The 23,396-nt window shown below is 45.4% G+C and overlaps 2 protein-coding genes and 1 long non-coding RNA gene across 10 annotated transcripts in view; 2 read left to right on the top strand and 1 right to left on the bottom strand.

Annotated features, from left to right (window-relative positions):
• Positions 1–23,396, top strand: part of LOC148379385 (uncharacterized) — a 79,264-nt gene that overhangs the window by 42,048 nt on the left and 13,820 nt on the right. The window lies entirely within an intron of this gene.
• Positions 3,760–9,546, top strand: LOC148379388 (uncharacterized). The gene has a single exon (XM_088366478.1). It carries the CDS (start codon positions 7,352–7,354, stop codon positions 8,789–8,791), a length of 1,440 nt encoding a protein of 479 aa, XP_088222604.1. The 5' UTR covers positions 3,760–7,351; the 3' UTR covers positions 8,792–9,546.
• LOC148379387 (uncharacterized) lies at positions 9,632–21,727 on the bottom strand. Of its 6 annotated transcripts, none has more exons than XR_015855319.1 (4): positions 11,848–21,527; positions 11,695–11,748; positions 10,899–11,148; positions 9,632–10,765 (listed from the first exon to the last, which is right to left on the bottom strand). XR_015855319.1 is itself a non-coding variant. In XM_088366477.1 (4 exons), the coding sequence occupies exons 1-4, from the start codon at positions 11,703–11,705 to the stop codon at positions 10,641–10,643; spliced, it is 309 nt and encodes a 102-aa protein (XP_088222603.1). In that variant the 5' UTR covers positions 11,706–21,727; the 3' UTR covers positions 9,632–10,640. The 6 variants fall into 6 exon arrangements, 1 of the variants encoding a protein (XP_088222603.1); XM_088366477.1 differs by having other exon boundaries at positions 10,899–10,986; positions 11,064–11,148; positions 11,695–21,727; XR_015855317.1 differs by having other exon boundaries at positions 10,899–11,748; positions 11,848–21,725.

Raw genomic sequence — 23,396 nt, 5'->3', positions numbered from 1 at the left:
AGATGGGACGGTCCCTCTTCTAGGATGACCAGGCTGCAATGGATGCAGAGAGGACACATAGTACAAAGAGTGTAGACAAAAAAGGTGTGGAAAGCGGGATGTCATTGCACAGTAATGACTCTGAGACTCTAAGAGTGGTGTGAGTTCATCAGAGCGACAGCCTGGGGGAAGAAGCTGTCTCTGTGTCTGCTGGTCTTAGTGTACAGAGCTCTATAACGGCGTCCGGAGGGGAGTAGTTCAAACAGGCTGCAACCTGGGTGCGAAGGGTCTGTTGAGATGTTACTTGCACGTTTCCTGGTCCTGGACAGGTACAAGTCTTGGATAGATGGGAGGTTGATGAACCATGATCTTTTCTGCAGTCCTTATTGTCCGTTGCAGTCTGTGCTTGTCTTGTTTGGAGGCCGATCCAAACCAGACAGTGTTGGAAATGATATACTTTTTATCATTGGATTCTATGTAACTTTTGTGTGCAAGATTCTCCGCAGTATGTGACCATCCGGCCTCGTGAAAATGACTTGGGGGCATATGGCCGGCTAATGACTGGAGTCATTAGCCGCGCTATACAATAAGCCCCACAGTTAGCTAGACATGTACAGATCATGAGATTGTCATGGGATGGCTGAAGCAGACAAAGGTCTTATTTAAGATGAAGTCATGAGTACGGCACAGCGATGTATTCCCTAGCGATGTATTCCCTACGTCTTTGTTAAGCTAATGGTCATGAGACGTCCATACTGCCCCGTCCATAAGAGTATCCCCTTTGTTCTGTGGGAATGGGATATAACTATGGAATGTCCTTCCTGTTTGGAAACCTATTCGATCATGTACACTTGCCCCTTTGTTTCTCTCTCAATAAAGGCTCGGCCAAACTCAGCGCAAAGTGCGAATCACTGCCACACTTGCTGTGTGTCTGTGATCCGTCCTTCTGCGCGGGAGAAAACGCTAAGCCAAGAAAGACCTACCGTCTCTGAGATTGATTTCTGATAAATGTTGTCAACCCAACATTTTTGGGGGCTCGTCCGGGATTTCCTGAAAATCTGCTCGCTGATCCGAGGAGTGTTGAAGACGCCGAATCCGTGCACGGCAGGGGTCAAAGGACGCCTGAAGAAAGTCCTGGGGAGCGACGTTCATCCACCAGGCCGGCGAAGTCCAGTTCAGCACCTCTCGGCGGTGACGATTGACGGAATCTTCAAGAGGAATCTCTCAGAGACTCGGTGAGACCTCTTCTTTGGCCGCGTGGTTGGGGTATTTCAGTCCCCAGAAAAAGGGTACCCGGGTAAGGGCGGCGGAGCCCTTGTTGTGAATTCCAAATAATAGGAATTCGGTCTACAGATGTACTTGTAGACGTAAATACACCTCGTTGTGTTAAGAAAATTCCGTGGTGTGAATGGTAGCACGTATCACTCGGTGTTGTGCTGCATGTAACATAGTGGGAAGAAATAACGAATTTCTGTGGAAGCACAGGCAAGAATTCCTCACCAGTAAACTGGTCGAAGCAGGAATTACCACAGAAAGTCGTTATCCCACTAAAGAAACATTCCAACTTTAGAAATCCCTAGGATTTGACAGTTGGACCAAATTGATTAAAATGGGGGGCCGTCAAAGTGTTACTGACAAGGTATCAGGAGATGAAAAGTATATGTTAAATAACTTTCCAGACAGTATCGAATGGTTGACAAAATGGAACAAAAAGTATGGTGTGACTGGTCACCTTAAAGTAGATCAGTGGAAAAATGTAGTTGCCAAACTTGAGGCTAGTGTGATTATGAAAAAAGGAAAGAAAAAAGAAGAAAAGGAAAAAGAATTGGGATGTGCGAAGTTATGGTTAAAAGAGGCTGAAAAACGACGCATAGCTGGACTAAAAGCTAGAGAGGACCGAAAAGCACAGCAAAATAAAATGACTGGTACAATTTGTTTTGTCAAACCAGAGGACAATGAAGGACAAGGACGACAAAGACAGAGACAAAATGACGTGGCACCACAAGGACTTGACGGAGTGAATGGAGAAGCAGTTCAAGCACAACTTGAGCATTCCAGTCTATATCCCACGAGGGAATTACAGGCCGCAGCTAGAGCTGAAGCCAGCGTGCCCCCACCCTATTCTCCGGTCTCTCAGCACACTAGACAAAAGACAAGACGAATGACAGTCCAGCCGCAGGCTGTCCCAGACAAAATGACTGAACTAACACGCGACAAATACTCAGACGAGGAAGGTGATGACCCGATAATGGGCAATTATCCCATGATTCAGGTCCCTAATCCAAATGCTGACGGACCAAATAATCAACACATGTACGTGTTTCGACCTTGGTCAAACAGAGAGTGCAGAGAAGCTGTTGAGGGAATCCCTGATCCACAAGAGGATGTAGAATCCTGGATCAGAGACATGGAAGGAGTAATACACTCATATAGATTAAATGGTAGGGAGGCAGGAGAAGCTTTCCAGTGCTCCATCCCTCGTTTATGGGGAAGAGTGAGGGGAGATTACACAGGTAGAACTAATCAAGGGGAAGTTTTCCAATACCCAAATGATGGACAATTAAGAGGTCCATATTTGGCTCAACTAAACGCTTTATGGGACCGATGTAGAACAACATTTAGGAGAAGAGCTGATTATGGACGTTTGGCAGGGATAAAACAAAAATTGGGTGAGGATGTTGATGACTTTAGGGTGAGATTTGAAAAAGAATTTAGAGTTCACAGTGGAATTCCCGCAGACGACCAAGACGCAGGCCCCTACCAACAACAATTAAAAAATGCCCTTTTAAATGGAATGGAATCCAAAATCAGTGAATGGATTCGGAAACACAATGTAGAGGTAGACACAGCTAGTGTTTCCACTGTAATGCAATGGGCTAGACATGCTGCTAAAATTGTAAAGAAACCTAAAACTCCAACAGGGTCAGCTGGAGTTTTTTGGGCAGACTCGGACTGCGTGGAAGAATCAGAATTCTTCTATCAAAACCACCTGCCCTATCGAGGCCGAGGTGGACGCAGAGGAAATTTCAGGGGGAGAGGTAGAGGATCAGCTTCCAAGAATCCCCCCCGCTGGTCTGGCGACCCCAATGCCTGCTGGTATTGTGGAGAAAAAGGCCACTGGGCCAAAGAATGTCCTAAAAAGAAAAAAGGACCGAGGCCAGAACAGAGCGCATGACTAAATGTTGAAGACAGGCATGATCTCTTGGATGTTTTTACAGCAGTCGAATCATTGAGTCACTTAAAAGAAAAACCATTAATAGATTTAATTGTTAATGAACAAAAAGTAACCTTTTTGTGTGATTCTGGCGCCTGTACATCAGTTTTAAGACACAAAGTTAAGGGCCTGACCACTGGAAAACAGTCAATTTGGGTCAAAACAGCTAATGGTCAGACATACTTGGAACACATGACCCTACCACTAAAGGTTAAAGATCCAGAAACAGGCAGCGTGATTTCAGCACCAGTTGTCTATTCACCACACTGTCCTGTAAATCTCCTGGGAAGGGATTTAATGTCAGCCCTGGGCATAGCTGTGCTCCCACTAAAAGATGGGATGACAGCAGCCAGAGTGCCACACCTCTTACTCACAGAGGATGATGAAGCCGTTTACTATTCACTTGATTTCCCACACTCCCTCTGTGACCGAGAAACTGCAGATCTGATCAAATTTGCAAAATCCACTATTTCTGATTTACAAGATGAAATGCAGTACACCAAATTACATGTCACAATGAAAGTTTCACCATGTGCAGATAGTGAATATAGTGAGGAGTTCCTAAACCAGCCCTCCGTTCCAGTGTCCATTGACTATATATATTCTGATCACAGATCATTTGCAGGTGCCACAGTAATCTTACCTACAAATCTAAAAAACATGTATAGAGGAGGGTCAATGCCCCACGTGTCACTTTTGAAACCAGAACATATTCAGTGGAAAGACACTGGTCCGAAGCTAAAAATAGCTGTCACAGCAACTGATTATAAGCCTTGTGAAATGGGATGGGAAGCTCCAATTTGCGAATACAGCCCAAGCTGTGACATGTACAGACATAAATTTTGCATGTTATTTACAGCTACCCCAAAAATCCATGCCCTAGAATGACAGACAGCAACAATTGCATTTTCAGAAGAGGATGAAAAAGATTTGAAGAATGTAGATCCTGTTGTGTGGGCCACGGGCCCGACAGATGTTGGTCTGATTACAGCCATTCCACCTGTGGAAATTAAACCGATATCTTCTTACAGACCCAGAGTAAAACAGTATCCTCTGAAGCCTGAAGCTTCTATAGGCATTGAACCAGTCATTAAAGACCTATTAAAAGCAGGAATAATTAGGAAATGTAATGACTCTCCATGTAATACACCTATATTCCCAGTTCAAAAAGCAGAGGCATCAAAGTGGAGAATGATCCAGGATTTGAGAGCTGTAAATAATGCAGTGCAGACCAGAGCACCAAATGTTCCTGATCCGCACACATTACTAAATTCATTACAGCCAAATAGGACTCATTTTACAGTGATTGATTTAAGTAATGCATTTTTCTCTATTCCTGTTGCTGATGATTCTCAATATTGGTTCGCATTCACCTATAAGGGTCAGGGGTACACCTATACCAGATTACCACAAGGTTTTACCGATAGCCCAACCATTTTCACACAAGCTATCATGAACTGTATGGCTGGTTTCACACCTTCATCTGAGAGCCAAGTACTGGTCTACGTTGATGATATTTTAATTGCTTCAGAAACAAAGGAAGCATGCAGACAGGATTCCCTCCGCCTTCTGCAACACCTAGGCCAGACAGGAAATAAAGTCAGCAAACAGAAGTTACAATGGGTAAAACCAGAAGTAAATTATCTTGGTCATACACTCTCAGCAAAGGGAAGAGCGGTACAACAGGGCAGGAAACAAGCTATATTAGACACACCACGACCTGTCACAAAGAAACAACTTATGTCTTTCTTAGGACTATGTAATTACTGCAGAGCATGGGTTCCATTCTATGCTGAAATAGCTCAACCACTGATAGAGGTAGCTCATGGACAGCTGTTAGCACTCAAAGATAAAATCACATGGACACCAGAAGCAGAAGAAGCATTCACAAAATTGAAAATGGCATTGGTTCAAACAACAAATTTGATCCTACCTGATTATAACAAAAGGTTTATGCAAACAGTGGACTGTAAAGATGGGTTTATGACATCAGTGCTGACTCAACAACACGGTATGAAATGGCTACCAATAGCTTTCTATTCCAAAAGACTTGACCCTGTAGCTAGAGCTTTGCCACCATGTGTTCAGGCTATATGTGCCGCCGCAATGGCAGTAGAATCATCAGCAGATGTTATCTTGTTCCATCCCACAGACCTGTTTGTACCACATGCTGTTGATGTATTGCTACTTCAAAGTAAAATGAATATGCTGTCTCCAGCCAGGCATTTGTCCTACACAGCTCTGTTGCTGTCACAGCCACACATAACCATTAAACGCTGCACTATATTAAATCCAGCTACTTTACTCCCTACACCAAATGATGGTATACCTCATAATTGTGTAGAGGAAACTGAACAACTGCAGCTACCCAGAGCAGATCTGTCAGACACACCACTCACCTCAGGTAAAACGTGGTTTGTAGATGGATCTTGCTCAAGAACACCAATAGGAAAAACGCAGACAGGTTATGCTGTAGTGGAAAACCCAGATACAGTGATAGAAGCGGCAACGCTTCCTTCGCATTTCTCAGCCCAAGCAGCTGAAATCATCGCACTGACCAGAGCATGCACTCTAGCAGATGGACAAGACCTGACTGTATATACAGACAGCCAGTATGCATTTTCAACAGTTTTTTATTTTGCAAAACAATGGGAAAGGCGTGGAATGATAACTTCAACAGGAAAACAAATAACACATGCACAACTTCTAATCCAGCTCCTCCAGGCAGTAATGTTGCCCACAAAGCTTGCAATTTGCAAATGCGAGGCACACACACGGAGGAAAGACTTGGTATCACTGGGCAATGCCCTAGCAGATAAAATAGCAAAGGAAGCTGCTACAGGCAAATATGGAACCTCAGATCTATTTCTGAGCTTGCCGTCAGATAAGGAGGAACTAATAAATACACAGATTCTGCATGATATGCAACATTTGGCCCCTAAACAGGAACAGAAAATGTGGATAGCTAAAGGTGCACAACTGACAGACAAAGACATATACGTTGTAAATGATAAGCCTGTTCTCCCTAAATCCCTTTTTAAAGCGGCTGCGATTTCGACACATGGGAGTACTCATGTGTCGACAGGGGGGATGCAGGAGCTAATATCACAACACTTTACAACATATGGTTTCAATTTGTACTCAAAACTTTTTTGTAGAGCATGTGAAGTATGCATAAGAAATAATCCACAAGGGAACGTAAGGCCTAAAAGAGGAAAATTCCCAGAACCAACATACCCGTTTCAAATGTTGCATATGGACTTCATAGAACTAAACAGGTGTGGACTGTACAAATACTGTTTAGTCCTAATCGATTCCTTTTCTAGGTGGACAGAAATAGTCCCAGCAAAAAATGCAGATGCTATAACAGTAGCAAAGGCTATCTGCAAAACCATCATTCCCAACTATGGCATCCCAGAGACCATTTACAGCGACAATGGGCCACATTTTGTCAATTCAGTCATTAACAAAATGGCTGAACATTTGCAGATTACATTAAAAAATCATTGTTCCTATCATCCATCGAGCGCTGGCCTTGTTGAAAGGGCAAATGGAACAATTAAAAATAGACTAACCAAATGCATGGCAGAAACAGGAAGACCATGGCCCGAATGTCTAGATTTGGTAAAACTCTATATGAGGATTACGCCCTGTAGCAAGGGTTTAACCCCTTATGAGATCATTCATGGCAGAGCATACAGGCTCCCTCTGTTCTCACATGATCTAGACATAGCCACAGAAGAGCTAACTTTAGCTGACTACATGATCAAAACCATGCAAATGAAAGAAGTCTCAAATGCAAATTTACTGCCCTCCACTCCTTTATCCCCACAGGATGACTCAGCGAAACCAGGCGACTGGGTCTTCATCAAAGTAATCAAGAGAAAGACGTGGTCTTCACCCCGGTGGGAGGGACCATTCCAAGTCCTACTTGCCACACCCACCGCTGTCAAGATTGCAGAAAGACCCACCTGGATACATCTCAGCCACTGTAAGCTGCAGAGAGTGCTTGACCCCTAGGCCCCGGTCAGGACGAAGTCTGGCTACAAAGGGGGTGTCAATTATAGTTTGGCATCAGTCTCAAACCGGTGAAGATCTAAGAATCCTGACCATTTAGCTCCCTGGGGGTTCAGGTGGCTCTGTGGAACTGAACAGAAAATGGCACTCAGAGGAGTGCTTGTCTGTGCTGTGGCTGTAGCATGCTTGCCGATGACATGGAGTGTCCAGGGTCCCCAAGGGGAAAGGGGAACTCCCACCCGAATCAAGAGAATGACGACCGAACTGTTGACAAAGTATATAACGATAAACCCAGATATACCACATGCAGACAACATGTGGTACCAGTATGTGTCAATGTTGGCCAAAGCATCCAACCAAACTGAATGTTACGTATGTTCCATAATGCCACGATCAAGTCAACAGCCCGTCCTACATGCCCGACCGATGCCAGAGAAAAATGGATGGTGTTTCGCATTACTAAGGGCTTTTGGGTTTGATCCCCTCGAAGGACTGAAACGGTCAGGAATTACCGATGCACAACTGGCCACCCATCCCTGTCACAACATCTCCAGGCCATTCACAATAGTGGCAAAAAGTTCTGTTGTCACACCCGCTCCAGTGACTCTCGAAGTGAGTAGAGCCATCTCACATCCCTTGTGCTTCCGACGAAGACGTGTTGATGGAATAAAGGTGGGAGATACAAAGCGCTGCATCACCACCGCACTTCTAGAAGGTACCGGCGAGACCTCGATGAATACCACAGTAGCAATCAGACAAATCCTAGCAGGAGGCGAAAATCCCCATTCTATCATCGAAGGGGGATGGTGGCTCTGTGGTCGCCGAGGCTACGCAGTCCTTCCCGGACGATGGGATGGCACGTGTGCCCCCGTATATGTGTCAGATCACACTGTGTTCCTCAGTCTGACACATTTTCAGGAACATCATCAACGAAAGACCCGTGCAGCTGTGGCTCCCACCTTCCGTCCCTACGACAGCGTCTGGGGCTCAGACGTACCAGATGAATACAAGCTTTGGAGCACAGGACAAAAGGTGGCGCTCACACTCTTTCCACAGGCGGGTGTGGCTAAAACTATTCTCAGAATAGAAACCATGGACTACAGGTTGAAGAGCTTTGCCAATTTTACTCTTGAAGCCCTTACAGGTTACCAGACAGAGCTGCAGGCCCTGAAAATAATGGCACTACAGTCACGAATGGTTTTGGACCTCCTGACTGCCGAAAAAGGAGGTGTGTGTGAAATAGTTGGTACTTCCTGCTGTACCTACATCCCAGGAGAAAACGACACCCACATCGAATATGCGCTACAAGGACTTCGGAACCTCCGTAAGGCTATGTCCCAAGATGAAGCTCCAGCCAAGGATGCCCATCCCTTTTGGTGGCTGTTTTACGGTGATTGGAGGCAACTTCTCTTGAAGGTTGCAATTGTTTTAGTTGCCATACTGTTATTTCTCTGTATTTTTACATCGTGCATCATACCTTGTATTCGTCACATGATGACTAAAATGTTGACATCAGCGTTTGCTGTCCAGAATATCATGTTGGTCCAGCGTGAACAAGATGAGTGGGACCACCTTGCGTAAATCACCTACCTGTCTATTTTTCTTCCTATTGATGATCCAAAAGAAAAAAAGGGAAAAAACATTCCATTATGACGAACTCAGCCAAAGCCGAATGGAGAGCTGTAGTTCTGATAAACTCTGGAATGTAAACTTTCATGTTTTTGATGGTACTATACTATATTGTGTAAGCATATACTCATTTATACACATATGTAGTTATTAGTTGATATTTTGTTTTCCCATGAATTCCAATGTTAAAAACAGGAGGGAATGTTGGAAATGATATACTTTTTATCATTGGATTCTATGTAACTTTTGTGTGCAAGATTCTCCGCAGTATGTGACCATCCGGCCTCGTGAAAATGACTTGGGGGCATATGGCCGGCTAATGACTGGAGTCATTAGCCGCGCTATACAATAAGCCCCACAGTTAGCTAGACATGTACAGATCATGAGATTGTCATGGGATGGCTGAAGCAGACAAAGGTCTTATTTAAGATGAAGTCATGAGTACGGCACAGCGATGTATTCCCTAGCGATGTATTCCCTACGTCTTTGTTAAGCTAATGGTCATGAGACGTCCATACTGCCCCGTCCATAAGAGTATCCCCTTTGTTCTGTGGGAATGGGATATAACTATGGAATGTCCTTCCTGTTTGGAAACCTATTCGATCATGTACACTTGCCCCTTTGTTTCTCTCTCAATAAAGGCTCGGCCAAACTCAGCGCAAAGTGCGAATCACTGCCACACTTGCTGTGTGTCTGTGATCCGTCCTTCTGCGCGGGAGAAAACGCTAAGCCAAGAAAGACCTACCGTCTCTGAGATTGATTTCTGATAAATGTTGTCAACCCAACAGACAGTGATGGAGGTGCAGAGGACAGACTTGGATGATGGCAGTGTAGAAGGTCTTCAGCGGCTCCCGCGGCAGGTTGAACTTCTTGAGCTGTCTCAGGAAGTACAGCCTCTGCTGGGCCTTCTTCCGGACAGAGTCCATGTGGCCGGTCCATTTCAGGTCCCGAGAGACTGTGGTTCCCAGGAACTTGAAGGTGTCTGATGAGAGAATAGTATTACTGCGGATAGTGAGGGGTGAAAGTGGTGAAGGGCCTCGCCTGAAGTCCACTGTCATCTCCACGGTCTTGAGCGGGTTCAGGTCCAGGTGGTTTTGGCTGCACCAGTGGACCAGCCGCTCCACCTCCTGTCTGTACGCAGTCTCATCACCCTTCTGGATCAGTCCGATGAGAGTGGTGTCGTCTGCATACTTCGGGAGCTTCGCAGAAGAGTCACTTGCGGAGAAATCGTTGGTGTAGAGGGAGAAGAGCAGTGGGGAGAGGACGCACCCCTGAGGGGCTCCAGTGTTGGTGGTCAGATGTGATGCTCCCCAGCCTCACACGCTGTCTCCTGTTGGTCAGGAAGCTGGTGATCCACTGCACTGACAGGTGGGGGCAGCCACCGCGAGCTGGATGAGCAAGCTCATCAGTTGGAGGATGTCAGGAGCGATGGTGTTGAACGCCGAGCTGAAGTCCGCAAACAGGATCCTGGCGTACTTTCCTGGGGTGTCCAGGTGTTGCAGGATGTAGTGCAGTCCCATGTTGACCGCATCATCCACCGCGCCCTGTTTGCCCGGTAGGCAAACTGGAGGGGGTCCAGCAGGGGGCCCGTGACATCCTTCAGGTGGTTCAGCACTCCTAACCTCTCGAAAGATTTCACGAGCACAGAGGTCAGTGCAACAGGTCTATAGTCATTCAGACCTGTGATGGCGGGCTTCTTGGCTGGCCACTGGAACGTTGGTGGAGCTCTTGAAGCACGAGGGCACCTCACGCAGCTCCAGGGAACGGTTGAAGATCCGTGTCAAAGGTGGGCGCCAGCTGCTCAGCGCAGACTTTCAAGCAGGAAGGTGACACGCCGTCTGGGCCCGGTGGGTGCCTTCCTGATCTTTTGTCTCCGGAACATCTGGCGCACTTCCTCCTCGCGGATCTGGAGTGCGGGCGCGGCCTCTGCAAGAGAGAGAGAGTCGGTGACCACGGTGATGGAGGTGTGGACAGAGCAGTTGTGGGGGGAGGGGAGTATGTAGATTGTGCTGCAGGAGGTCCCGTTGTGTGGGAGGACCGATCAAACCTGCAGTCGAACCTGTTGAGCTGGTTAGCGAGCCTTGGGCTCTCCACAGGACGGGGGGTTCGTTTCTTGAAGCCCGTGATGCTCTGCAGGCCTTTCCACACTGTGGAGGGATCAGGATTGGCAGAGAGGTGTCTCTCCAGGCTCTCCCCGTAACACCTCCTGGCTGACTTTCCTGACCTCTCGGTTCAGTGTGTTTGTGGTCTGCTTGAACAGGTCCCGGTCGCCGCTCCTGTAGGCCTCCTCCTTGACTTTGCGCAGCCTCCTAAGGTTCGGTGTAAACCAAGGTTTGTCGTTGTTGTACGTGCAGAAGGTTTGGGTCGAGAGTCATGATGGCCCTCCGAAAGAAGCTGTGACTCCAATGCGCCCCGCCAAAAAAACGGGTTTGACAACACTGGTTTACACGTTGAGGTCAACGTCCGTCCGTCCGTCCGTCCGTCCGTCCGTCCGTCCTGCTCGCAAAAAGAAGTGGGGTGCAGTACAAGATGTCTCCACCAGAAGGCACCGCCAACCCTCCGTAGGTTCGCTCACTTGACTCAATGTTCGTCGTCATTCATTCTCGCCGCCAAGGAAACAAACAGTTGATCAAGCAAAAAAATCAACACGGCGCACACGAGAGATGATTTCTTTTCTTTTGTTTTGTTTTGTTTTGTCTTTTGAACATCATTCAGCGTTAAAGGTTTCAATCACCGGAAACATTTCAACAAACCCAAGTTCAAATTCTTCAAATTCAAACAAGAAAACATCTGAAACGATCTTGAAATATAGCAACTGATAATGAAGAAGAGAAAAGGCCCAAAATTGGACTCACACTTGGATCATGGTTATTTCCCAAATGAATCATGGTTTCCCGTTGGAATGCTCACTGTTTTTTGGGCCACCGTCAAAAGGAAGCAAATAATCATTGACAATGACTGTGGTCAAAGTTGTGCAATGTTTTAAACAGAAACAAAGGAGTACGTACATTCGCCAAATCACGAGTGGGGTCAGGGGAAGCCGTTAGAGGAAGGAGCAAACTGGAGTAGCTTGACTTTGAGCCCCTGGAGCCTGGTCAGGATTGCCAGTGACTCTTGAAGGCATGTGCAAAAAGCAGCCGTTTCTTGCTCAATCTTCAACTGTTGTTCACTAAATGGAAGGGCAAGAAGAGAAAAGAAAAGCTAAATCACAACAAGATCACTAGTATGACCGACCGACCGAAAGACCGACCGAAAGACCGACCGAAAGACCGACCGAAAGACCGACCGAAAGACCGACCGAAAGACCGACCGAAAGACCGACCGAAAGACCGACCGACCGACCGACCGAAAGCCAAGCCAGGCCAGGCCAGGCCAGGCCAGGCCAGGCCAGGCCAGGCCAGGTGTCAGCCATCTCTGCGGCTTGCTCAGCCATAAGAAGCCAGTTGTCGGTTTGACCGCTTAGTCCTGTAGAGGCTACAAAATAGCTGTCCGCATCAGTGAGGAGCATACTTGTGATTTTTGCTCCTGCTGACAGGGTAATTATTTGTAACGGGACGGTCTGCGATCGACATTGTTTTATTAATGCAAATAGCAATAGGAAAGTGAGGATCGATTCCGGAGGACCAGGCCCACAGTTGAAAACGCCAACAAGAAGTGTTAACCAAAGTGGCATTTGGAGGACGAATTTGACCATCAGGGAGTAAAAGGAGGCTTGTGCCCTGATTCTTCAAAGTTATTCGTTTAGCAAAGAACACAGCCTCTTCACCGGAACCAGAGGGCCAATACTCTCGCATTTGTGTGGTGACAAGGGTGCCCCAGTCGGTGCTAACCGGGTGGCCAGTTAAATACCACCAATATCCCAGCCATTTATCCCCAGTAGTGGGGTGACCATTAAGAAAACCTTTCAAACTTTTCATAGGTACAATAATAGAAGAAGATGTATTAGGAGCCACAGTAAACATCAATTATTAGTTATTGTGAGTCCAAGACAAAAGCCATGGTACGCAAGTTGGAACGCGGACGGTTTCTGGAATACAAACAACCTGATCAAAAGGGGATTGAGTGTCGCGCTTATGTCTAGCAATTTTTCCCCACGAGCCATATTGATTAGAATTAGCGTTGGTATTTGCCTGAGAGAAGACTATTCGAGGCTCATGGTACTCTATCCATACAAATAAAATCACCCCCGAAAAAAAATATAATGGTAACACAAACCAGCAAAAGCAACCAAAAACACATGGTCGACTTTGCGCAGGCTACAGCCCGGTTAAAGTACTCACCAAATGACCCTCTAATGCTCATGTTTCCGGATCTCCTCAGAGTCAACACCCTGAGCTTCGGGTTGGTGTCTTGGAAATTGGCTTCTGCGAGCTTTCGTGTCAACCCTGGATCTTGGCACCAGGGTCAGGCACTATTACCAGACTTTGCTCACCTTCCGTACTTAGGTTGGGTCCGCGGAGATCACCTTTTTACAATGAGATAAATGAATCCACGTGTTGCGTTCGGCTATTTTCAAAGCATTAGGTGTCGTGAGTAGCACCAAAAAGGGACCTGCCCACTTGGGTGAATGCCAATTCTTACTCTTGATACTCTTGATCAAAACCCAGTCTCCCGGTACCACTTTGGGGTCTTCCTGCGGAGAAATGGGTTCATCGTTGTTAGAGATTTGCTCACTCCAACTTATTTTGCAAGAACCACACGGAGACAAGTAAGTCCTTTTTGACACCTGCAGGTGGAGAGTTCACTCACTCCAGAATGAAGTCTGAACCCTTGTTCCTGCGAGGGGATATTTATTAAGAGAAACGGAGTGGGGGTTGAGAGTGGGCAAATGGCCGAAGCCCCTGGCTGATCAAAGCACAGAGTGGGGGACAGAGTAGACAAATGGTCGAAGCCCCTGACTGATCAAAGCACAGCAGGGGGTCCTTCACGATGTTGTGTGAACAAAACACTTTGGTTGCTTCCTCTGCAGCTAGTCAATCAGTTGAAAAGATCTTAGCACTTTGTTCTACTACTTTTGTTAAGACAGGACAAGCGAGTTTAATTATTACAGGTTACATTCCAACATAATCATAGGATCAAACTAACCAGAAAACCCTAACATCTCCCTCCTGATTTATCATATGATTATGTCACCCCAAACAACAAAGACAAGCAAGAAAACATATATACGTATAATGAAGAAGGCAGAATGGTAAAAATAAAAACAAGAAACAATGATAGCAACACCTTCCAGTGAAGATGAGGCATTACCTCAATACCCCAAATCAAACTTAATGTGTAAGCGAAAAACCTGCTGGCCAGATGTTATTAGCAGGAAAATTCTTACACGGTCCCTTTGGCCTAGGCGACCAGAATGCTATCAATAATAAAAAAAAATAAAAACAAAGAAACAGTACATCAGCATATCCATTACTTGCGAAGCATATTTGATGGTCAAATCAACAAGTTTCCGTAAAACATGCTCAACAGAACAGCCTCTACGCAATCCACGTCTCATTATCATCATCATATCTGTCACGTCTAAGAAGTTGTATATGTGCTTGTGTTTTCGTCAGCTGATGATGTTCTAGTCTGTAGGTGAGGTCTGTCACACACACTGGCGCACACGCTCGTGTCCAGTTGGCGGGCAGCATCGGATAAACCTTGTGACCACAAAGCCACCAGCCATTCTGTATGAAGTATGTTCCGTTCGATGGTGTAGCCATGTTGGTTGTAGAGCCCTTACACCTTGAAAACGGCTCTCTCATCCTGGCACACAGCGGCGATGTCCAAAGCTCCCATCCAGTTTCCTCCTGGAGAGCAGTCGTCGTCAATGCATTTGTGGGTCCTGCAACCTTGGATGTGTAGTCAGCAAGACTTAGAATGGTCCCTCCTGTCGTGGCTGGCCCAGTTCCTTCTTTTGATGACTTTGATGTAGACCCAGTCTCCTGGATTGATGGGGTTGTCGACCTGTGAGGAGGAAAGATCAAGCGGCAGTAAATTTGTCTTTGACACAGTTTGAGCGTCCTGATCATATAATCTGCCAAGGACTGCTCTTTATCTGTTGCTTGCAACTCTCGTAGTCAATTGTAGTGCCCATTTAACTGGTAAATAGGAGTGTTTGCGGGAAGAGTTTGAACACCTCCTAATGATTCCCTTTAACCAAAAACTATTTATGACAGGGGCGTTCCCATTTATTGCCTCCTGGTTTAAAAGAGATTGTCTTACCCATGCCTTCTTTCTCTTCACACGCTCGCACCCACACAGGGTGTGAACACACACACACACACACACACACACACACACACACACACACACACACACACACACACACACACACACACACATCTCTCGTGTAGCTTCTTTTGATAGAATCTCCTATCGGTAACTGTATGGCAGACGTTTGAGCATATAATCCCATACTCTGCTCTCTCGCTTCTACTTTTTCCTGTCGGTGCAGTCGTATGTGGCCCCTATTGCAGTCATTGTCTTGTTAATTGTCGCCGTGTGACTCCTATGCATGATTGTGTGAATGTCAAAAATCGAACGTACCTAACTTTCTGACCATCAGACCTCCACTGTGGTACAAAAAACCTTACTGTTGTATTGAGTAGGTACATTGAGCAACCTAGCTCCCTCCTGACTGCCAAATGTCCTGTTCTAAAATTTATATAACTCGACCTCTACGTTTTAAGCTTGATGAGCCAAAATATCAGATCTTGCTCTTGTTTCCTACCGTTTTAGCCTATTTGTTTTATCCAAATCCGTTCAATCTCTGATTATAATGCTTTTCTCTGTAGCCCTACGTATTTTTCAAATTTTTATTTATTTATTTATCAAATCTCCTCAGTTCTGTCAAACTCAGTGCACAACGAACCTCCCTTCCACTTTGAACCAAGCTTCACCAAATTTGGTAACGCCGTAGCAAGGAGTGCGATTTGGTTGTCGGACACTCCAAGTCCATATCTTTTTGCCGCACGTCACCCTCTCAAGTTGGTGTTCTTTTGTTGTTGCTTCAGAGCGACCCTATCCATCACTCTTGAATGAGTCCATTTTTCAAATGAGTCAATTTTCATCATTGTGAGTTCCTCCGCTTTTCACTGTCTTTTCTCGTCCCCGAGGATGTTGTCTGTCCCCCGGAGTGTACTTGTCCCCCTCCAAGCACAACAGTAGTCTTTTCTTGTCCTTTGCCAAAGGTCAAAGGTGCTTCAGAGCCAGGCACCATTTTGTAGTTGTTCACGGCTGCAGGTGAAGTCTCGGATTGGGTTTCAGGGACCCTGACACTGAGAATGACAGGCTGGGACATCAAACTTGTAAGACTATCTCCAAATGTAGCTGCTTCCATCAATTTGCTGGTAACGTTTGTTTACCAAACTTCAAATTCTTCTAATAACAGCGGTCTCGTTATTATATCGTAAATCCTGCAACTCATCCTATTTTTGAGCTACATTTTATCTATAGTTCCAATTTAATCGGACAGTATGTTGTCTTCAGTATCATTATTGAAAATCAACTCATCGAAGTCTGCTTTCCACATCAAGCCCTGATCTGTATGTCTTGACCTCTCACATGTTATTGTCATGCTTGCTCAAAAATGTGACTTCGAGTATGGTGCTGTGAATTCTCAATCTCCCCAATGAAATTGGATCCCACCTCGTAGTTCTTATCGTTCTCATATTCCTGTTAGCCTGCAATTGTCCAAATCAAAAATGTTTTCTTTTAACTGTCTTTCTTTTGAACCTCTAAATCTCTCGTGTTGCTAATCTATCTACACCAGAACAAAAAAAAAATTTACCACACCAAATGTATTCGAAAATTCATTGTCATAAAGTGTTGTATTCTTACTATCTTCCACTATCTGCCCTACTCACTCCCTCCTTTTGAGGCTTGGCAACGCCCATGCCTCACACCTTGACAAACTGTTTGGGATAATGCGTTCTGTACTACATATGATTCCATCATCATTTAATTTGACTTTCTTTCCAAAACGCTTCTCAATTTCTCAGTTCACACATCTTCTACACGTGTTACCGGTTCTCCAGTTTTTTTTTTTTTTATTTCCTAGTTAATTATCAATCCAAAAGCTACGTGTTTCTTTCTAACATTCAACCTGCTCAAAATCACTCTTTCATCAAAGTCGCTCTACTAATTTTCTATAGTAGTCGCCAACGACTTCAACCATTCAACCTTTCATTCAGGCAATCATTCATCAATGCTCATCATATGCATCTCACACAGTCTCCAAAAAGGAGTCATACTATCACATTGGTCCCAATTCATCCAAGCTCACCACACAACATTCATATAACATTTTCAACTCAGGTTTCCTGGTAGAACAATCCACCAATTCAAAAAAAACTTAACTAAAACAAACAACTGGCAAATTAATCTGAATTTTTCTTTGTTTTTAAATTTGAAGAACTCAATCTCTCAGATTTAGCTTGCATTTAGAATTTTGTATAATCTTATAACACAACCAATCAATTATTCCTATTAAATGTAGCATTGCAAAATCTTAAATTCACAATTTAGCTCCTTCCAATTCCTGAAAGCATGTTCTGTCGTTTTTTTTTTTTTTTTTTTTTTCTCATCGAATTTCTCATGTGAGCTCGACACTTAACATACACTAGTGTGGATTAGTTTCTGCTCGCAAACAGATTTCTCTCTTTTCCTCTCATTTTTATCTGTCAAAATTGTTTCTGTTCTGCGGTGTAAATTGAATAGACAACAGTCTAGCAAATTTCTTTATATTAAAAGTTTAGCCAATCTTCATCAATTTGGGACTCTAACTTTAACTTTAACACATACGCACACACATGCACAGCTCTCGCGTGCAGAAGGTAGGTCTCAGCAACAATGATTCGTCACAGGCTGGCCATTTCCTGTGGTCGATCATGAGCTGGTCCCTCCCATGCACACGAGGACAGCACATTCTAATTTTATTTATTTATCTTCTAGAAGCAAGTTGCATTTCTTTACCACTTGATTTGCATATTTTAACTTTAGTGTAACACAAATTGAGCTCTAGTCATTTGTAATTTGGGCATACAAACAGCATTGTCATACTTCTTGGATGGACAAGACTTCTAATAATCTAAAAAAATTCTAATAATCTGACAATTACATGTTTTGCTGTCATATGGGCATCTATTCTTTCTTTCTCTGTATGAGCATAAGCGGTCAAAGAGGAGGAAGCTTGTCATGCTAAAAATTTGGCTTTTCCTCTGCCCCTTCCTGCACCCTTTGATTGATATTGCTTTGCAGAACGACACTCTCGTGCAAAGTGTCCTCGTCTCCCACAGTTCCAACAGTTGTCTGAATCTGATGGGGGTTTTGATTTGAATGGTGGCTTGCGACGTTGTTGGTATCTAACTCTTCCTCTGCCCCTTTGGGAACTTTGGTAGAAGATTGTTGTATCTTCATTTAGATCATTATCATCATCTAGATGAAATACATCAAAACTTCTGCCTTTCTCAATCCCTTTGTCAGCGTCTCTGGGCCACTGCATGTTTTTTGTAAACCAAGCAGTGTCCGCTTCCACCAAGTGTTTTCTCACCCAACTGCCCAAGTCAGGGGGGAAACCAGTGAGGAGCGGAATTTTAAGATGTTGCTGATAAGCACTCTCATCTGCATCATTGAATGGGATGCCACTATGTACCCAGAATTCTTTTTCAAATCTCAATTGAATGGCGGCTTCATCACTTTTCAACTTTCCATCTTTTGTCTTTTGGATTTGTTCTCTTCTTTCTTGTGAAGCTTTCAACCACATTTTAGCACAATCCAATTCTCTCTCTTTTCTTTTCTTTTTCAGTCCATTTTTCTTTCTTTCCACACTCTCTTCTAAAACATCAACTACTATCTTCCACACTTCAACTTTCAATTTCCCTTCTACTCCATACTTTTTCTTCCACTTCGGCATATATTACATACAATTAAGAAATCTCCTTGCCATGAACTTCTCATCTCAAAGAAGAGCAGAGCAAGAGATTTACCATTCTTATTTCCCATCTTAATTTTAGTAGTTTAAGGTTTTACAATTTTTTTTTTCTCAAAAATATTATTATTATTATTATTTATTTATTTATTTGAGGATCCTCAATGCAGGTTTAAATTGACCTTTCAACAAATTACTAGCCTGTATTATTGCCGTGGATCAATGCTAGAACTGCTATTTAGTCAATTTATCCTACCAGTCACACTCTCAATCACACAAACTCCAGCGCTTTTTAGGCCTATCCAGGGATGAGTGTAAAACCCTCCCAAACAGCTTTGGAAAAACGGACAAAAGAAAAAATCTACGCCCTTCTTCAATTAAGAAAAAGAAGCTCTGTTTTCCTTAGCCCGTTTCTTCCACTGGGACTTGAACCCAAGCTATTCTTTGGCTTGGAAAAACATACCAAGAAAAATCTACGCCCTTCTTTGATTAACAAAAAAGAAGCTCCGTGTTTCTTAGCACGTTCCTTCCACTGGGACTCTAACCCAAGCCAGATCCCTCAGCTCGGAAAAACAGACAAAGAAGAGTCTACACACTTCTTCGATGAACGAAAAAGAAGCTCTGCTTTTCTTAGCCTGTTCATTCCACTGGGACTTGAACCCAAGCTGGCTCTCGTGCACCTCTATGTGTTACGCGTTTAACAACACAACACAACTTCAGGCCTTTAACTTACTTGTCACCTGGTTCGTTGCACTGCCGGGTCCCGTCAATCCACCTCTGTCAGACGAAGGCAGACCTAAGATGCTGGCCCAGCGAAGAATTTCCTTCCCAGGTCTTTCTTTACCAGGTCCGGCTAATGGACGCTGGCCCGTCGACGGTGTGCAGCGCGTCGTCCTCCGTCAGCCAGATGATGGGTATGAGGGTCCCGGGTTTCGGCACCAAAATGTTAGAGATTTGCTCACTCCAACTTATTTTGCAAGAACCACACGGAGACAAGTAAGTCCTTTTTGACACCTGCAGGTGGAGAGTTCACTCACTCCAGAATGAAGTCTGAACCCTTGTTCCTGCGAGGGGATATTTATTAAGAGAAACGGAGTGGGGGTTGAGAGTGGGCAAATGGCCGAAGCCCCTGGCTGATCAAAGCACAGAGTGGGGGACAGAGTAGACAAATGGTCGAAGCCCCTGACTGATCAAAGCACAGCAGGGGGTCCTTCACGATGTTGTGTGAACAAAACACTTTGGTTGCTTCCTCTGCAGCTAGTCAATCAGTTGAAAAGATCTTAGCACTTTGTTCTACCACTTTTGTTAAGACAGGACAAGCGAGTTTAATTATTACAGGTTACATTCCAACATAATCATAGGATCAAACTAACCAGAAAACCCTAACAATCGTCAGTGTTATTGGTTAGATTCTTTTGACGTTCCAACATTTTTCTCATGTAATCAGCTAACGTGGCTTCCTCGGGGATCTCCCATGTGTTGTTGAACTGAGGAAGCCTGTAAGGTCTTCCAAACATAGCTTCATAGGGAGTTCGCCCTGTTGTACTGGTAAGATTTATGTACATTTCTTCTTTAGATTTCTTGGTTGGTTCTTTAGATTTATGTGGAACATTCTCCCAATGTTATGCACTATTTGATTTACAAAATGTGGACCATTGTCGCTGTAAATTTTTTCTGGAATACCGTATCTTGGAATGATGTCTTTGCATAAGGCTTTTGCCACTGTGAGTGCATCAGCATGTTTGGTAGGAAATGTTTCTACCCATTTAGAAAATGCGTCTATTATGACCAAACAATATTCTTTCCCTTCACTTTTATGTAATTGGATATAATCCATATGTATTGTCTGAAACGGGTACAATGGAGTCGGGAATTTCCCTCTCTGAGGTCTTAAATTGCCTTGTGGCTTATGTTTAGCACAGATCAAACACGCTCTGCAAAATCGTTGTGAGAAAGCGGCAAAGCCGTATGATGTATAAATAGCCTCGACTTGTTTCACCATACCCCCCGCCGAGACATGGGTGACCCCATGACTCCAAATAGCAGCTCATTTGAACAAGTTACGAGGCAAGACAGGTTTGCCCAAAGGTCACACAAAAAGACCATCGGTGTTTTTAGTTGCACCCCGCTTTTCCCAAGAGAGTCGTTCCTGGGAGGGGCTCTGAGACTGCATGTCAAGCAAGACATCAGGGGAGATGCGTGACATCGAATCATGAGCCGTGAGAGACGAGAGGACATGAAGCAGGCCTTCCGCAGCGGCCTTAGCGGATTTGTCAGCAAAAGCATTACCGAGAGAGAAACGGGATCAGAGCTCGCAGTGTGAGCAGCACACTTGCAAACCGCTACCTTTCAAGGTAGCTAGCTGGACAGCATCCAAAAGTTGAGTTAGTATTGCGGAACGGGAGACGGGCTTCCCTTGTAGAAGTTATCATGCCACGGTTGCTCCACTGCTGAGCAAAAACGTGGACTGTAGCAAAAGCAGACTGACTATCAGTCCAGATAGCGACGGACTTGTTTGCAAACAATTTGCAGGCCCCAGTCAAAGCAATGAGCTCAGCGGCCTGTGCTGACATATAGGATGGCAGTTGAGCAGCCTCCAAAACCTCGTCGGCGGCGACAATCGCATAGCCAGTAAGTGTCACACCGGATTCATTTTTCTTAGAAGACCCATCAACAAAAACCACATGACCATCTGGCAGAGGCGTATCTTCCAAATCAGGCCGAGCCCTTGCAATCTGTTGGGCAGCTTCGACACAACCGTGGAATTCGGTCGGTCGGTCGGTCGGTCTTTCGGTCGGTCTTTCGGTCGGTCTTTCGGTCGGTCTTTCGGTCGGTCTTTCGGTCGGTCTTTCGGTCGGTCTTTCGGTCGGTCGGTCATACTAGTGATCTTGTTGTGATTTAGCTTTTCTTTTCTCTTCTTGCCCTTCCATTTAGTGAACAACAGTTGAAGATTGAGCAAGAAACGGCTGCTTTTTGCACATGCCTTCAAGAGTCACTGGCAATCCTGACCAGGCTCCAGGGGCTCAAAGTCAAGCTACTCCAGTTTGCTCCTTCCTCTAACGGCTTCCCCTGACCCCACTCGTGATTTGGCGAATGTACGTACTCCTTTGTTTCTGTTTAAAACATTGCACAACTTTGACCACAGTCATTGTCAATGATTATTTGCTTCCTTTTGACGGTGGCCCAAAAAACAGTGAGCATTCCAACGGGAAACCATGATTCATTTGGGAAATAACCATGATCCAAGTGTGAGTCCAATTTTGGGCCTTTTCTCTTCTTCATTATCAGTTGCTATATTTCAAGATCGTTTCAGATGTTTTCTTGTTTGAATTTGAAGAATTTGAACTTGGGTTTGTTGAAATGTTTCCGGTGATTGAAACCTTTAACGCTGAATGATGTTCAAAAGACAAAACAAAACAAAACAAAAGAAAAGAAATCATCTCTCGTGTGCGCCGTGTTGATTTTTTTGCTTGATCAACTGTTTGTTTCCTTGGCGGCGAGAATGAATGACGACGAACATTGAGTCAAGTGAGCGAACCTACGGAGGGTTGGCGGTGCCTTCTGGTGGAGACATCTTGTACTGCACCCCACTTCTTTTTGCGAGCAGGACGGACGGACGGACGGACGGACGGACGGACGGACGGACGTTGACCTCAACGTGTAAACCAGTGTTGTCAAACCCGTTTTTTTGGCGGGGCGCATTGGAGTCACAGCTTCTTTCGGAGGGCCATCATGACTCTCGACCCAAACCTTCTGCACGTACAACAACGACAAACCTTGGTTTACACCGAACCTTAGGAGGCTGCGCAAAGTCAAGGAGGAGGCCTACAGGAGCGGCGACCGGGACCTGTTCAAGCAGACCACAAACACACTGAACCGAGAGGTCAGGAAAGTCAGCCAGGAGGTGTTACGGGGAGAGCCTGGAGAGACACCTCTCTGCCAATCCTGATCCCTCCACAGTGTGGAAAGGCCTGCAGAGCATCACGGGCTTCAAGAAACGAACCCCCCGTCCTGTGGAGAGCCCAAGGCTCGCTAACCAGCTCAACAGGTTCGACTGCAGGTTTGATCGGTCCTCCCACACAACGGGACCTCCTGCAGCACAATCTACATACTCCCCTCCCCCCACAACTGCTCTGTCCACACCTCCATCACCGTGGTCACCGACTCTCTCTCTCTTGCAGAGGCCGCGCCCGCACTCCAGATCCGCGAGGAGGAAGTGCGCCAGATGTTCCGGAGACAAAAGATCAGGAAGGCACCCACCGGGCCCAGACGGCGTGTCACCTTCCTGCTTGAAAGTCTGCGCTGAGCAGCTGGCGCCCACCTTTGACACGGATCTTCAACCGTTCCCTGGAGCTGCGTGAGGTGCCCTCGTGCTTCAAGAGCTCCACCAACGTTCCAGTGGCCAGCCAAGAAGCCCGCCATCACAGGTCTGAATGACTATAGACCTGTTGCACTGACCTCTGTGCTCGTGAAATCTTTCGAGAGGTTAGGAGTGCTGAACCACCTGAAGGATGTCACGGGCCCCCTGCTGGACCCCCTCCAGTTTGCCTACCGGGCAAACAGGGCGCGGTGGATGATGCGGTCAACATGGGACTGCACTACATCCTGCAACACCTGGACACCCCAGGAAAGTACGCCAGGATC

Source organism: Syngnathus floridae, chromosome 22, assembly GCF_059516105.1.
Source record: "Syngnathus floridae isolate MCC-2025c chromosome 22, RoL_Sflo_1.0, whole genome shotgun sequence".
Classification (NCBI taxonomy): Eukaryota; Metazoa; Chordata; class Actinopteri; order Syngnathiformes; family Syngnathidae; genus Syngnathus; species Syngnathus floridae.
The sequence above is the reverse complement of the archived record's forward strand: the minus strand, read 5'-3'. Positions and strand labels throughout refer to the sequence as shown.